The sequence below is a fragment of the Microsporum canis genome, genomic scaffold (genome assembly GCF_000151145.1).
Source record: "Microsporum canis CBS 113480 supercont1.7 genomic scaffold, whole genome shotgun sequence".
NCBI lineage: Eukaryota > Fungi > Ascomycota > Eurotiomycetes > Onygenales > Arthrodermataceae > Microsporum > Microsporum canis.
The window spans coordinates 689,822-703,860 of NW_003299163.1; the positions used below are offsets into that span (position 1 = coordinate 689,822).

Below are 14,039 nucleotides of genomic sequence, written 5' to 3' on the forward strand. Positions count from 1 at the left end.
AACGCAAGCACTTCGACAATATTGCCTACTTTGGGCCCAGATACGGAGTATTTACATCCGCTCTCGGTTTAGGCGCATGATAACTGACCCCGTTATCTATAGGAAGCAGAGCAGCATGTGAAATTTAACAAAGGCTACTCGAGGGACCGGATCTCGCGCTAGATGCCTTAACTTGGTGCTATGGCTAAAATGTTGAATGCGACAGGGTTACCGTGGCCGTTTGCCTGGGGCAACGTCAGGCATACCAACTAACTTGGCCTGTATCTATGCAGCCGGGGTCATCCCATTGACGCCCCTCTTTGGTTGCACGTATACCATACACATGAGCTGCACTAGCCTGTCACGTAAAGCAGATGATACCGATAATAATTACTTCACTCAATATGTTGGGGCTTGGAATTTCAAAAAATCTCCTAATTATTAGCCAGAGCGAAATAGCCTTCCATGCTTCGCCGGGTATCTCTTGTTCACATATGCATGCGTATGGGGGATATACATGACAGCACATATCCTATACTACGGAAAATAGTTGACCTCGCCTGCAAGGATTCTCAGGCTTAAGCCCTCTCATGAAGTTCCTTTACTCTGGACATGAAGGCGAATGTACCCATCGTGACCTTATATGGCTGCATTAAACCCGTCTTATAACCTTCCACATGGGTTGCGCGACGTCAAGACCCTACATGATATGGTGAGCAGATATCCTAACTATATCTGTCCGTTCCGCTAGTGGTTCCATTCAGTGGATTTCCAGTGATGATTAGCCACTGTGTGGAGATAATGGAGTACCGTGTACCGCGCCCCTCGAATCCCGATAATACATTCGGCAATATCTGGTATAGTTGGTTTGGATGTGGCGCAAAGTATCTTTAACTTAGATAACTTGTTCAACCGAGTGCTCATCTGATGTGAAACAGTCTGCTCATTCCCGTGCACTCGTTGGCTACCAATCAATTAACTTTACATAGCTGTTCATCGCGAGAAGTCTCGGTTAGAGCAGCAACAACTCTTAAGGCCAATTGATAGGGCAACGACACCAATGAATCAACCCAACAACGAGGTCGAGCTGCTTGGTGTTTTTCAACAACAGGTATGGTGCTGATCAACACGATCACGCACATACATACCTATACAAATATCATATTTATTACTAACAGAAAAACAGGGGTTCTAGAAAGCTTCGGTATTTGACGCTTGTAGTGGTTTCGCCTATCTCTCTACGCGAGCCTGTCAGGGATCGTTATTTGCCATCCTCGGTGATTTAAGTTGTCGAGTGACCACACCTGTCTGTACTATGTATGGGAATCTAGGGAAATAACCATCAGGGATTGATCCCCAGGCCTTCGTTTTATTGCCTGACGCCGTATTACGAGATGCAAAGCTCAGACATATGCGGCACCAATATTACATTAAACCATGTGTAACCGCCACAATAAGTGAGTACAATACCTTTGCCTTTGTTAATTTGGCTGAAGGCCACCAGACTTTCGCTAGGTATCGTGCGCTTATCTCAACACATATACAAGCCTCAAAGTTGATGGTTTCGACAGTAACAGCGATCACCATAAACCCGCTTAGTTTCGTCGAATATGGGGAAGTGGAGAAAGCTTGACTATTCCCTCCCGCCCCTATCTCTGCGCTTTGTGGGGCACACGAGTCGTATATGCATACTTTTTCAGATATCCTCCGCGGACTGCCACCCTTGTTATGGCTACAAGAGCACATTTGCGAGACCATGATATTAGGGGTTTGGATACCAATGAACCGATACCAGGCCAGCAAGGTCTCATCCCAATTAGTTACTCTTGGGTCCGATATTCTAGGATCTATGACCCCGCCTTTGATACCACACTGCCTTTGTTAGCGTCGGTTATGTCTCTTAATCCCATAGCAATGCCTGGTACGGCACCAGGGTAATATCAAAGTGCAATGGTCCACCTAATAACACCAGGGAATTTATATCAGAATGGCCTGGATAGTTGCACTAGTAATGATCTTTTTACCCGGGTATATGATCCCCGGATACCCCCTTTCCAATCTTTGAGAGGTTGGTAATTATATGCGCTTTCCGCCTTTGTTTCCTGAATAACATTGCTACACTCTAGCTTCCCTTTTATGACCATCTAGGACGAACAATCTGACTTCTAAGTATGCCTCTGAACATCCCCTTCTTTCGGGGAAAGCCCTCAACGCCAGACGATGTCGTTGGAGAGCCAATCGAGCCGGCCATAACCACCTCTTCTGGAGAGAAGGAGAAAGCGACGACGACAGCGACAGAAATATCTGACGTTGAGGCAAACAACAGACTGGAACTCTACCGTCGGGCACACAAATGGGATCCTAATCTCGGGAATGATACTCTTGATGAGATCTCTACTGCTACTGCATTACATGACTCTGGTGCACAGAGCAAAGTCCTTGGTAGTGTTATTGATAATTCACCTTATCCAGAGGTATGCCTTTACGCCCCAACTTGGACTATTATAACTTCAAATCTAACGTCGTCTAAAGGTAAGGGCAGCTGTACGGAACTATGACGAAGACCTCCCCGCAAGTACTGTTCGTGCCTGGGTAATCGGGATGCTCTTAACAACTATCGGCTCTGGTTTAAATAGTTTGTTTTCCCTCAGAGCTCCCGCCATCATCATCACCTCGGTTGTCGCTCTCCTGGTTTCATACCCCATAGGTGTTGCTTGGGCAAAGATTATGCCGGCAAGAACCTTTAATACCTTTGGAATGAAGTGGAATTCGAACCCGGGGCCATTTAACGTCAAAGAACATGTGTTGATTGTTGTTATGGCCAATGCATCTTTCGGAAATGGTGTCGCATACTTTACCGATACTATCCAGGCGCTGAAGGCATTCTACCACACTGACTATGGTGAGTTCTTGACCTCTCCGCCAGAGACAGTATTCCTGGATTAATAAAATATGACGATTAGGCTGGGGCTTTTACGTATGTCTTGCTCTTAGTACCCAAATCGTTGGCTTTGGGATAGCTGGCCTTGTTCGGAAGGTCCTCGTCGAACCAGGTATGTTAAGCTGTCATCCATAGGAAAAATGGCCTTCTGCGAGCCTTGTTATTTAACTGATATTGACCTCTTTGCAGCTTCCATGATTTGGCCACAGGATTTAGTCAGCGCCACATTCATCTATACTCTGCACGATAAGTCACCAACCAACCCTACCGAAACCAATGGTTGGACGATTGGACGTTATCGATACTTCCTGTACGTCTTTGCGGGCTCATTCATCTGGTACTGGTTTCCAGGTGTTATCGCCCCGTGCTTAAGTGTTTTTGCAATTGTTACCTTCATAAAACCAAAAAATGTTATTCTTAATCAGCTATTTGGCGGCTGGACCGGCCTTTCACTTATTCCTATTACTTTTGACTGGACACAAGTAACTGGTAAGTCTTTTCTCGTGCTCCCTTTTACACCCGAACTCTAACTAATATACTACTACAGGTTATATCCAGAGTCCTCTAATTGCCCCCTGGCACGCAATAGGAAACACTCTTATTGGCACGATTGGTTTATTCATCCTAGTCACCTGTGGGTTGCACTACTCCAACCACTGGTATGCACAATACCTTCCAATTAGTGACTCTACCACGTATGACAATACGGCCAACCCATATAATGTTTCAAAAATATTGACGCCCGAATTCACACTCGATGAGGAGAAATACAAGGTTATACGACCTCCCTTTTCCCTGGTATTCTGCGTCTAACTCTAGCCTAGGCATATTCTCCCCTTTTTCTATCGACGACTTTCGCCTTAACCTATGGGCTATCCTTCGCATCCATCGCATCAGTGGTTACCCACACTGCCATTTTCCACGGAAAACATATATGGACTGTTATAAAGGACAGCCGCGGTGATCTTGATGATGTTCACACTCGCATGATGAAGAAGTATAAGAATGCCCCATGGTGGTGGTATATAATTCTGCTTACAGTCTGTGTTGCCCTGTGTCTCGTTACCTGTCTTGCTTTTCCTACTCACCTCACCTGGTGGGGTTTACTCATCGCCCTTCTTATCTCGCTTGTTATGACTATTCCAATCGGTGTGGTACAGGCGACGACAAATATTCAGCTGGGGTTGAACGTTTTCACGGAGTACATCATCGGTTACATGCTCCCGGGAAGGCCGCTTGCGATGATGTTGTTCAAGACCTATGGCTACATCACCATGGTTCAAGCGCTTTCTTTCGTCCAGGATCTAAAGCTTGGTCATTACATGAAAGTACCTCCACGATCTCTGTTCTGGGGACAACTTGTTGCTACGATATGGTCGTGTTTCGTCCAGCTTGGTGTGCAGATTTGGGCCTTGGATAATATCGCTGATATATGCCAACCACACCAAGCCAACAGATTTACATGTCCACAGGGAAGAGTTTTCTTCGGCGCATCTGTGATATGGGGTGTCATCGGCCCCGCTCGTATGTTCTCCGGAAGCGCTCTCTATGCCAGCCTCCAGTACTTGTGGATAGTGGGCGCGATTGCTCCCTTCCTCTTCTACGCCCTCGCCCGCATCTTCCCCCGTTCGAATGCACGATTCTTGAGCGCACCGGTTATATTTGGCAGTGGATTGTATATTCCTCCCGCTACACCATTAAATTATGTAAGTGGCTACCTTTTACTCTCTCCAGTTTTAAAAATTCCATCATATTGATTAATGGCTTTGGCTAGCTTGCATGGTGCATGGTTGGATACGTTTTCCAAAGGTATATCCGCAATAAATACCGAGGATGGTGGATGCGTTTCAACTACATCACCTCTGCGTCTTTGGATGCTGGACTCGCCATTTCCACAATCGTTGTCATTGCCGCCCTCAACTTGACAGGCGCCAAGTTCCCATCGTGGTGGGGTAATACAGGGTCTATGAACACATTAGACAACCTAGGAGCCGCTATCCGACAGCCTCTCGCAAAAGGCGAGACTTTTGGTCCTAAGACATGGTAAAGGAGCAACCCATTATTTTTAGTTTATCCAAGGCATCACCATAGAGTTCCAAAACAGCGGAGTTCCCCTGAAGAATGAACATTTGTCTTTGACATCATATCGTCTACCTCATTCCCTCCCTCTCCCTCACCTCTTTCTTCTCTTTGTTCCTTAACCAACCATTTGTTTTCTCTTATTCCTTTTTCCTCAGGGCCTTTAAATATCACATGACTTGATCTGATAACCCCGGATAAAATATCTTCCGTAATGATGTTCTCAGAAAAAATCAGATAACGCAATCCTTGAACCAAAAAGTAATTCTCCATCTTGTAAATTTGTCACTGCAGCAAAACAGGCTGGCAGAGGGCAGTTGAGAAGCTCATTTTAACGTTAGAAGTTGACAGGAGGAGTTGAACTGGTCATTAACAAAAGCTATCTAACTGCACACCCGAAGCTGAGTGTTGTATCTTACGACTCTCATCCCACTTTGCAAAGTTGTTAGCCCGCGGGGCGAAAAGCCATCATGTCGGACCTTCACGAAATCGCCTCAGAGGCCGACTTTGAGGCTCACATATCCTCTCTGCCACCATCGGCACTCCTTGTCCTCTCCTTCCATACCCCCTGGGCCGCACCATGCACTCAGATGCGCACCGTTCTCCAGACCCTGGCGTCTCTATATACACCCACCACCCCGCCATCCATCTCCTTCGTCAGCGTTAACGCAGAAGAACTCCCCGAGATATCAGAGCAATATGAAGTAACGGCCGTTCCATTCGTGGTACTAAGCCGGAATAATACGATCATTGAAAGCATTTCTGGCTCAAATCCGATTAGAGTCCGTGAGGCGATTGAGAAGCATTACCAGCCATCTTCAGATGCGGGCTCGACTGAGAAACAATCTATCCCCCCACCACTTGAAGCCGTTCCTAGAGAAATAGACGAGCAGCAACAGCAGAATCATCAAATACCGCAAGCACCGTCTGCGGGACAAGGCACAAATGGGATTAATGGCCGTGCTGCCGAGGAGTCCCCTTCCAAGGAGGAGCTCTTTGCTAGAATTGGAGAGCTTGTCAAGGCGGCCCCGGTGATGTTATTTATGAAAGGGACCCCCAGTGCGCCTCAATGCGGTTTCAGCCGGCAGCTAGTTAGCATCTTACGAGAGAACAGTGTCAAGTATGGGTTTTTCAATATCCTTGCAGATGACGACGTAAGGCAGGGACTTAAGGAGTTTGCAGACTGGCCCACCTTCCCACAGCTATGGGTAAAGGGTGAGCTTGTTGGTGGCCTGGATATTGTAAGATCTGCCTTTCACTTCTTTATTTGCTTTCCATTTCAAGTACTAACCCTGTTTAACGCAGGTCAAGGAAGAAATCGAAGCCAACCCAGACTTCCTCCGTGATTATTCTGTTCCAAAAGTGCCATCTACAGTACCTTCTTAGATATCCCTGCTCTCCTTAGACACCTGTTATAAATGTTTTAGTACGAGTGTACCGTTTAGTAAACTCACTTATCTAGGGTGATATTTTTATCTGTCCACAGAGTATACTCCAAAATCCATACCCAGCATCTTTCATATAAACATAAGGGAAACTGTGAACGAGCTTGGAATACAAGCATTATTTGATCTTTTCCCATCTTTCATCAAGAGTAAAATGGATGTGGTGGAGAAAATGTATCCAAGGGTCCCCCTTTTAATTAGTCCTTGCTGAATGTACAAGCCGTGCATGTGCACGGAATGATGAAGCCGCATGACTAGGACTCAAAAATAAATCTTATACCTTTAGAGTCTTAAATTTAGAGGCTGCCACATCGCTATCTATGTAACATCCACGCAGCCATCGGTCTCCACCAGGCTGTGAGTCTGTGTCGCCAAACGCCCTTCTAGCATGTACGACTCGTCGATTTTGGAATATGACACATTCACCCGGTTTCATCTTCAACTCAAAGATGTTTCTCTTGTCCTCGAGAATGGATTTGAAGCTGTTCAATGCCGCGGCCACACGGGTGCAAAGACTTCCAGGCTCTCCGGGGCGGCTATTCCAAAAAGGCATTTGAAACGGTGGAGAATAGTTTATATCCTTGATTGTGCCTGGAAATTGGCTGACTACGTTAATAACCCTACGTGTGGCCGAATAGATCTGGTCATCATTGTTGTAACCCCAAGTCATCCAGGCTTTGGTAAGGAGGTTGAATTGCTCCCTACTGGTCTTGCGAAGAATTTTTGCGGCGTGGAAGCTATCTGCAAAGAGAGATTCACCGCCTGGTAGCTCGTTTTTCATACAATGGAGAAATTGGAGCCCAGGGGGTTGAACAAGATAGAGAAGATCCATGTGGAAGCCAAGGTCGACATTGGTGTAGGCGACATTCTTGGGGTTAGGAATATTTCGAACATCCCAAGTCGAGCCGTAGAAGGTATTTTTAACAGGCCCAATCCGAGTGGCTATCCTTGAAACGCTCTCCGTGTCCTCTGGCACACCTTTTAAGAACAGTAACCCATATCTGCTTAGCTGTGCCATGGCAGAGCGAAATTCTTTATCATTGTTCATATAATCATCGTACGAGATCCAGTGATTGGTCTTCTGGAATTTTGAATTATCCCAATAGGAGGCAGGGTCTGCGGGACGAAATGACCACTCTACTTTCGTCAAAGTTTGGAGATAGCCGGTTGAGAAAGTAGAAGTATGGCCTTCGAATCCTTCAATATCATTTCCCCATTCAATTATAAGTGAATCTTTCTCCATATGGAGCTTTTTAGCGAATATTTCCCGTGGTATCTGTGCTGTCTCGAAAGTGCGCTGTTTCGTGGATGGATGAATGCAGCGCGGACAAGCACAGCTGTCCCGGAGATGCGCACTTTCAAAAAGAAACTGCTTTCCGTTAACTTCAACTGGGATATGACTGACCCTATTCCGCCACTGATCTCTAGTATCTGGAGAACTCCTCGGGCGCGCGACTCTCCTAGTGGGCTTCCGAACTGTTTCCCAAGACCCGGACGTAACGAAGCGGATTACACCATTTTTGGAGGGCGTTTGCGCTTCCGTTCGGACTGTCACATTATGAGTGGAAACTGGTGAGCTATTGCTGTCCGGAACCAGCTTTGCGCCGTCATGTCCTGGTAAACCGGACTCATCCACCGGCTTTCGGCTCTCAGCGATCGCAGAGGATGAGGATGTGTAATATCGAGGTACCGCGAGAGCTTGAAGAGGATATGAGGCCAGAACCAGTTGCGCCTGTGGAAAATTAGTCCTGGTAGACCTGCATGCGAGCCGCAGGGCTCTGGAGCCAGCCACAAACATGGTCATTGAATGAGGTGTTGGTTTCGGTTCGTAAACTCGAGAAAAAACATTTCAACTTTATGGGGGGTTTTAGTCCTTACGTAATCATGTAAATACGTTCTTAGATTCAACAAAATAATTTCATGAAATTCCAACTTGCTTGCTCTTGAATTCTACACTCGTTTTTTTAATCCGCTGTTCACCAAGTTTTGTATATTTCGGGTTTTTATCTGGTTGGATTCTAAGCCTAGCTGGTTTTCCTAAGGTCACGTCACTTTTTCGCTTCTGGTGTTGATGAATGTCTGCAGGTGGTGAGCATCTGAAGGATGAGGTAGGCCGTGAATTACATCCTCTTTAATGAATCCAGCACCCTATGTCTTCGTCAGTACTAATTAGATCTTGTAATAGGGCAACCGAACTCAGGTGGTGGTCGCCGGTGCCATTGCAGGGCTCGTTTCGAGGTACTATCGCATATCTCGTCGCTACTACACATAGATACACATAGAACCACAACTGATTTGATTCCTTTCCGCCTCATCTACCAGGTTCTGCATCGCACCGCTAGACGTCGTGAAGATACGACTACAACTTCAGGTCCATTCCCTCTCCGATCCTCTATCGCACCGTGATGTCAAAGGGCCGATATACAAAGGAACAATTTCCACTCTCGTCGCTATTGCGCGGCAAGAGGGCATAACGGTACCCATGCCTTACATCCTACGTCTCCAATGCCATTCTAACATCTACACCAGGGCCTCTGGAAAGGAAACATCCCCGCTGAAATCCTCTACATATGCTACGGCGGAATTCAATTTACGGCATACCGCAGCGTAACCCAGCTACTACACCTCCTTCCACCACAGCACCGAGCCCCAGCTCCCGTCGAGTCATTCATAAGCGGCGCCACAGCAGGTGGAGTAGCAACGGCTTCAACGTACCCGTTTGACCTATTACGCACCCGTTTCGCAGCCCAGGGGAACGACAAGGTATACCATTCCCTCGCCTCTTCGATACGAGATATATACCGCCATGAAGGACCCAGTGGGTTTTTCCGTGGTATCAGTGCCGCTGTTGCACAGGTCGTTCCTTATATGGGTCTATTTTTTGCCGCGTACGAATCGCTTCGACAACCGATAAGTTACGTTGATTTACCTTTTGGGTCTGGAGATGCTACGGCCGGTATTATTGCGAGCGTGATGGCGAAGACGGGTGTATTTCCGTTAGATCTTGTTCGGAAGAGGTTGCAGGTTCAAGGGCCTACGCGGTCGAGGTATGTGCATATGAATATACCTGAATATCACGGCGTAGTGAGCACTATCCAGACTATTGTACGGACGCAGGGCATCAGAGGGCTGTATAGGGGTTTGACGGTGAGTTTGATAAAGGCTGCGCCGACAAGTGCGGTGACTATGTGGACATATGAGAGGGTGATGGCAGTCTTGAAGGAGCTGGATTCCGACCGGGACTGATCGGGGGGTTTTCTTCTGTACCATTAGTTTACTTTACGGGTGGTTAGATGGGGGCGTTTTTGGTTGCGGGTATAAAAGGTATAAAGGGTATAAAGGGATTGGGTTAAGCTCCAGGTTTCTGCATGTTAATAATACCTTAATCTATTCATATTTACGCCGTAAAAAGGTATAATCAAAGGAGAGAATGGGTAATGAAGTATATTTATTAGTAGAAGAATCCTTCAGTACGTCATGGTAGAACACTTGTTGGCATACTCTGCATACTAAAAGAAGGAATGCGCAACAGTCAAAAGGTGCGCATGGGTGTGTTTGCCTGCTGAGCAAAAAGTGCAAAAGGTATAGTTAATTGACAAAATTAAAACAAGGATGTGGGATATGAGGCAGCAAAAAGCAGAGACAAGGGGTGGGATATCATTTCTCCATTCTCCTAATTATTTTTTTTTTAAAAGTCAAAGGGTCCAGGAAGAAAGAAAAAAGGGAGAGATTGAGAGAGGATTTTTAGTATTCGGCACCCTCATCACCCTCAGTGTCCAAGCTGTCGCTGGCAACTTCTTCATAATCCTTCTCCAAAGCAGCAAGATCCTCACGGGCCTCAGAGAATTCACCTTCCTCCATACCCTCACCAACGTACCAGTGGACGAAGGCACGCTTGGAGTACATGAGGTCGAACTTATGGTCGAGACGGTTCCAGGCCTCAGCAATGGCGGTGGTGTTGGACAACATGCTGAGGGAGCGGTCAACTGGAGCGAGCTCACCGCCAGGAACGCGCATTGGCTTCTGGTAGTTGATTCCGAGCTTGAATCCAGTTGGGCACCATTCAACGAGGTTGAAGGAGGTCTTGGCCTTGAGAGCGGCAACGGCAGCGGTGCAGTCGCGTGGAACGACATCACCACGGTACAGAAGGGCAACAGCCATGTACTTTCCGTTGCGTGGGTCGCAGACGACCATCTGGTTGTTTGGCTCGAAGCCTGGATATACGTGTTAGTATCAAGATGAACAAGAGCACGGAAGAACAAATACATACACTGGAAGGTCAAGTCGTGAACCTTGAAAGACTCGTGGGAGCTTCGGTTGCTAGAGACAACAGGAGCGTAGCTGATCAATGGGTAGTGGATACGTGGGTATGGCACCAAGTTGGTCTGGAACTCGTTAAGGTCGACGTTGAGGGCACCGTCGAAGCGAAGGGAGGAGGTGATGGAGCTGACAACCTGGGCAATGAGGCGGTTGAGATGCTCGTATCCTGGACGGGGGATGTCAAGGTTACGGTGGCAGATGTCGTAGACAGCCTCGTTGTCGACCAAGAAGGTACAGTCGGAGTTCTCAATGGTGCTGTGGGTGGAGAGAACAGCGTTGTATGGCTCAACAACGGCAGTAGAGACGCGAGGAGCCGGGTAGACAGCGAATTCCAGCTTGGACTTCTTTCCGTAATCGGTGGAGAGACGCTCAAGGAGAAGAGCACCGAAACCGGAACCAGTACCACCGCCAAAGGAGTGGAAGATCAAGAAGCCCTGGAGAGCAGAGCAGTTGTCTGCAACGGTTAGCACAGACACACAGTACCCCTGACCAATGAGACGCGATGGAGGGGCTCAAACTTACCAGCAACACGACGGATGCGGTCAATGACATTGTCGACGAGCTCCTTTCCAATGGTGTAGTGACCACGGGCATCTATTCTCACCAGTTAGCATTCATCTCTTTTTTCACACAATCAAACGCCTGTACGTACAGTTGTTGGCGGCATCCTCCTTTCCGCTGATCAACATCTCAGGGTGGAAGAGCTGACGGTAAGGACCAGTTCGGATTTCGTCAATTGGCTACATTTTCCGTCAGTAGGAGAGTCCAATTGCAAGCTGTTACACGCCAGGTACGTACAGAAGGGTCGAGGTCGACGAAGATGGAGCGAGGGACATATTTATTGTCTCTGGTCTCGGTGAAGAAGGTCTCGAAGGATCCTGGCTCACCGATATCAGTGGCCTCGGGGTCGAGACGGCCATCAGCCTTCAAACCGTGCTCGAGGAGGTACCTGGACGCGTCTCTCGTCAGTCTGTTTCATCCTCTTTCTCTTCTGCTTCTCTGTCTTCTCTCTCTATCTGAGATGTTGTGTTTTTTTTTTTTTGCCCAATTTCCCAAATAGGAGAGGGGGACGAAAGGCGGTGAACCTACAACTCCCAAGCACTGTTACCGAGCTGAGTACCAGCCTGGCCGATATGAAGATGGCAGACCTAGATTGACAGTGAAGACGTTAGCATGAAACAGAGGACCTCTTCTACGCTCTCGTATGGGAACGGCTTGGGGCCAGGACGGGCAGAGGATGGTCTGTGTTTAGGAGCTGGGGGGGTCAGGGGTTCTTGTCAACAAAAAACGAACAAACCACATACCTCGCCTCTCATGGTGACTGTAGGATATAAGAGTAAAGGGGGGGGTAAGGGAGGAAGAGAGAGATGTGTTTCTGATGGAGTTTGGTGAAGACGAAGATGAAGAGAGAGAAAAAACAGGAGAGGGAGAGGAGGAAGAAGAGGAAGAAGAAGAAAGTTGCCCACCCTTTCTTTCGTCCCCTGCGACTTTCTTTCCACACCAGATCGACGTGTGCGCGCTAGTTCCCAATCGGGCTTGGTTTTTCCCCCAGTATAAACAAGCTGACTAAGACGCTCTCTCTCTCGTTTCTCTTTTTTCTCCCGTCTCTCTCTTCTTCTACTTGTCTACTCGTGTCGAATACTACTGCTGGATACATCAAGTGTCACGGATAACCTCGAGTGTCTGATATGCAGGCTGCCGCTGTCTGTTTACTCGGACGCGGGTTCTCCCAATCCATGGCTCGCGTGTCACGTGCTTTAGTTCCTGAAGAATTAGCCCCTTTTTTCGGAGATGGCGATGGCAGTTGTTATCACAATGGTGTAAGTAGTATGTGTATGTGTCAATCAATCCGTCTAGACTTGGACAGAGTAGATGGTATATGGTGTACGGATGCTGGATTCCCGTTTGGAGGAAGAGCGGTAGAGGATACGGACTCCTACACGAACCATAGAGTTAACGAATAATGGTGAGCAGTCACTAGTTATGCAGTTCCCACTAGCTAGGGCCTGCTTACTGTGCAGGGACTTCAACATCACGGCCTCAGAGCTGCCTAATATGGTTGCCTAATATGGATTACTCTAGACGGGGTTCTCCGGGCATATCTCATTTCTCCCAGTAGGGTGGTTCATGGGTTGGTCGAGATATTTGGATCCTGAAGGAAGAGACGCCACTCATGAACTGTTACTGATCTAACCTTCAGCATGTATATATTTGTGTGTATCTTAAAATACCTATAGTTCATACGTCATGGGCCTACAAGTTATCAGCTCTTAACTGATAAATCCAAGACAGTCTGACGTTCGTCTCGGACGACATGGCCCCAACAGTCTATAGACCGTCCTTGTGGCAAAGACAACCTGACTTTATGCTTCCCCCTGGCTGGTGATAAATAGGTAAGCTCGCCCTCGACTGTCAATCATATAGACTTGGAACACACAGAAACTCATCTTGTACGATGTATACAGATATCAATTGGAGGAGAGTTACGGAGTTCATCTACATATGAACGGCCAAGTGGGCTGAGCCATACTATGGAAGGATAGACATTCGTCCAAGGGGCTGTGCCAGGATTCTAGCCCTGCTGTCCAATTCTCCATAAAGTGGAACTTGGCCGTTAGCCTTCCTCGATGTAACTAACGCGCGAACTCCTCCTACAGCTTCTTCTTCCTCTTCCTCTTCGATTACCGTATAAAAAAAAGGCTTTTTAAAGTATTAAGGTTGGCCCTGCGGGTGGCGGCTGAGAAGCGTGTGGCGCTTATCATGAAACCAAAAGAAGCAAGTCAAGAGCCTCGAACCGTCGACGAGCGAGATATCAGCACCCCGTCACAGCTGTCTCCGGCATGTGCCTATGAGTGTGGTGAGTGCATGCACTTCTACCGGTTTTCGCCCTGGTGGTCCTACCTGTGTGGAAACGCCGATGGCTCCGGTGGAGTGCGCCAAGGGGTCTGGGTGAATTTTTTTTTTAGTGACGAGAGCTTCGGTCCATCATCATTGAACAAGAAGCCTTATTAATGACCGTAGATCCGCTGCAGGCAGAGGCTGGTCCTTTCCAAGTTTCGTCTTTATCCCGTCCTTTCCCTCAATTCATCTTCTCTTCATCATCTCCGCGGGTCTGAGTTGCTGACAGTTTTTTCCCCTTTTCTTGCCATCAACACACGGCTGTCGCTACTGGTGTTATCCCCTCTACATATACTACATAGTACACCCGCCGGTCCTCACCAATTCATCTTCCACCGTTTCTATCGCTTGTGCCGAGGTTACCAGGGAATGCATGG

At 47.5% G+C, this 14,039-nt stretch overlaps 5 protein-coding genes across 5 annotated transcripts; 3 read left to right on the forward strand and 2 right to left on the reverse strand.

The window, feature by feature from the left end:
* Window positions 1-2,150: 2,150 nt before the first annotated feature.
* On the forward strand, window positions 2,151-4,967 carry MCYG_07437 (small oligopeptide transporter; the record flags this gene model as incomplete). The annotated part of the gene is made up of 7 exons (XM_002843608.1): window positions 2,151-2,453; window positions 2,512-2,881; window positions 2,943-3,032; window positions 3,110-3,409; window positions 3,468-3,694; window positions 3,871-4,626; window positions 4,695-4,967. 7 exons carry the CDS (start codon window positions 2,151-2,153, stop codon window positions 4,965-4,967), a joined length of 2,319 nt encoding a protein of 772 aa, XP_002843654.1.
* Window positions 4,968-5,469: 502 nt separating this feature from the next.
* Window positions 5,470-6,524, forward strand: MCYG_07438 (monothiol glutaredoxin-4; the record flags this gene model as incomplete). Its single annotated transcript, XM_002843609.1, has 2 exons — window positions 5,470-6,240; window positions 6,486-6,524. 2 exons carry the CDS (start codon window positions 5,470-5,472, stop codon window positions 6,522-6,524), a joined length of 810 nt encoding a protein of 269 aa, XP_002843655.1.
* Window positions 6,525-6,718: 194 nt separating this feature from the next.
* Window positions 6,719-8,242, reverse strand: MCYG_07439 (mitochondrial protein; the record flags this gene model as incomplete). Its single annotated transcript, XM_002843610.1, has 1 exon — window positions 6,719-8,242. The coding sequence occupies one exon, from the start codon at window positions 8,240-8,242 to the stop codon at window positions 6,719-6,721; it is 1,524 nt and encodes a 507-aa protein (XP_002843656.1).
* A 277-nt stretch (window positions 8,243-8,519) lies between these two features.
* MCYG_07440 (mitochondrial deoxynucleotide carrier) lies at window positions 8,520-9,690 on the forward strand (the record flags this gene model as incomplete). Its single annotated transcript, XM_002843611.1, has 4 exons — window positions 8,520-8,552; window positions 8,630-8,682; window positions 8,767-8,920; window positions 8,974-9,690. 4 exons carry the CDS (start codon window positions 8,520-8,522, stop codon window positions 9,688-9,690), a joined length of 957 nt encoding a protein of 318 aa, XP_002843657.1.
* A 498-nt stretch (window positions 9,691-10,188) lies between these two features.
* MCYG_07441 (tubulin subunit) lies at window positions 10,189-12,094 on the reverse strand (the record flags this gene model as incomplete). Its single annotated transcript, XM_002843612.1, has 7 exons — window positions 10,189-10,658; window positions 10,715-11,218; window positions 11,287-11,358; window positions 11,417-11,504; window positions 11,563-11,713; window positions 11,854-11,912; window positions 12,069-12,094. The coding sequence occupies 7 exons, from the start codon at window positions 12,078-12,080 to the stop codon at window positions 10,189-10,191; spliced, it is 1,356 nt and encodes a 451-aa protein (XP_002843658.1).
* Between the last annotated feature and the right edge of the window lie 1,945 nt (window positions 12,095-14,039).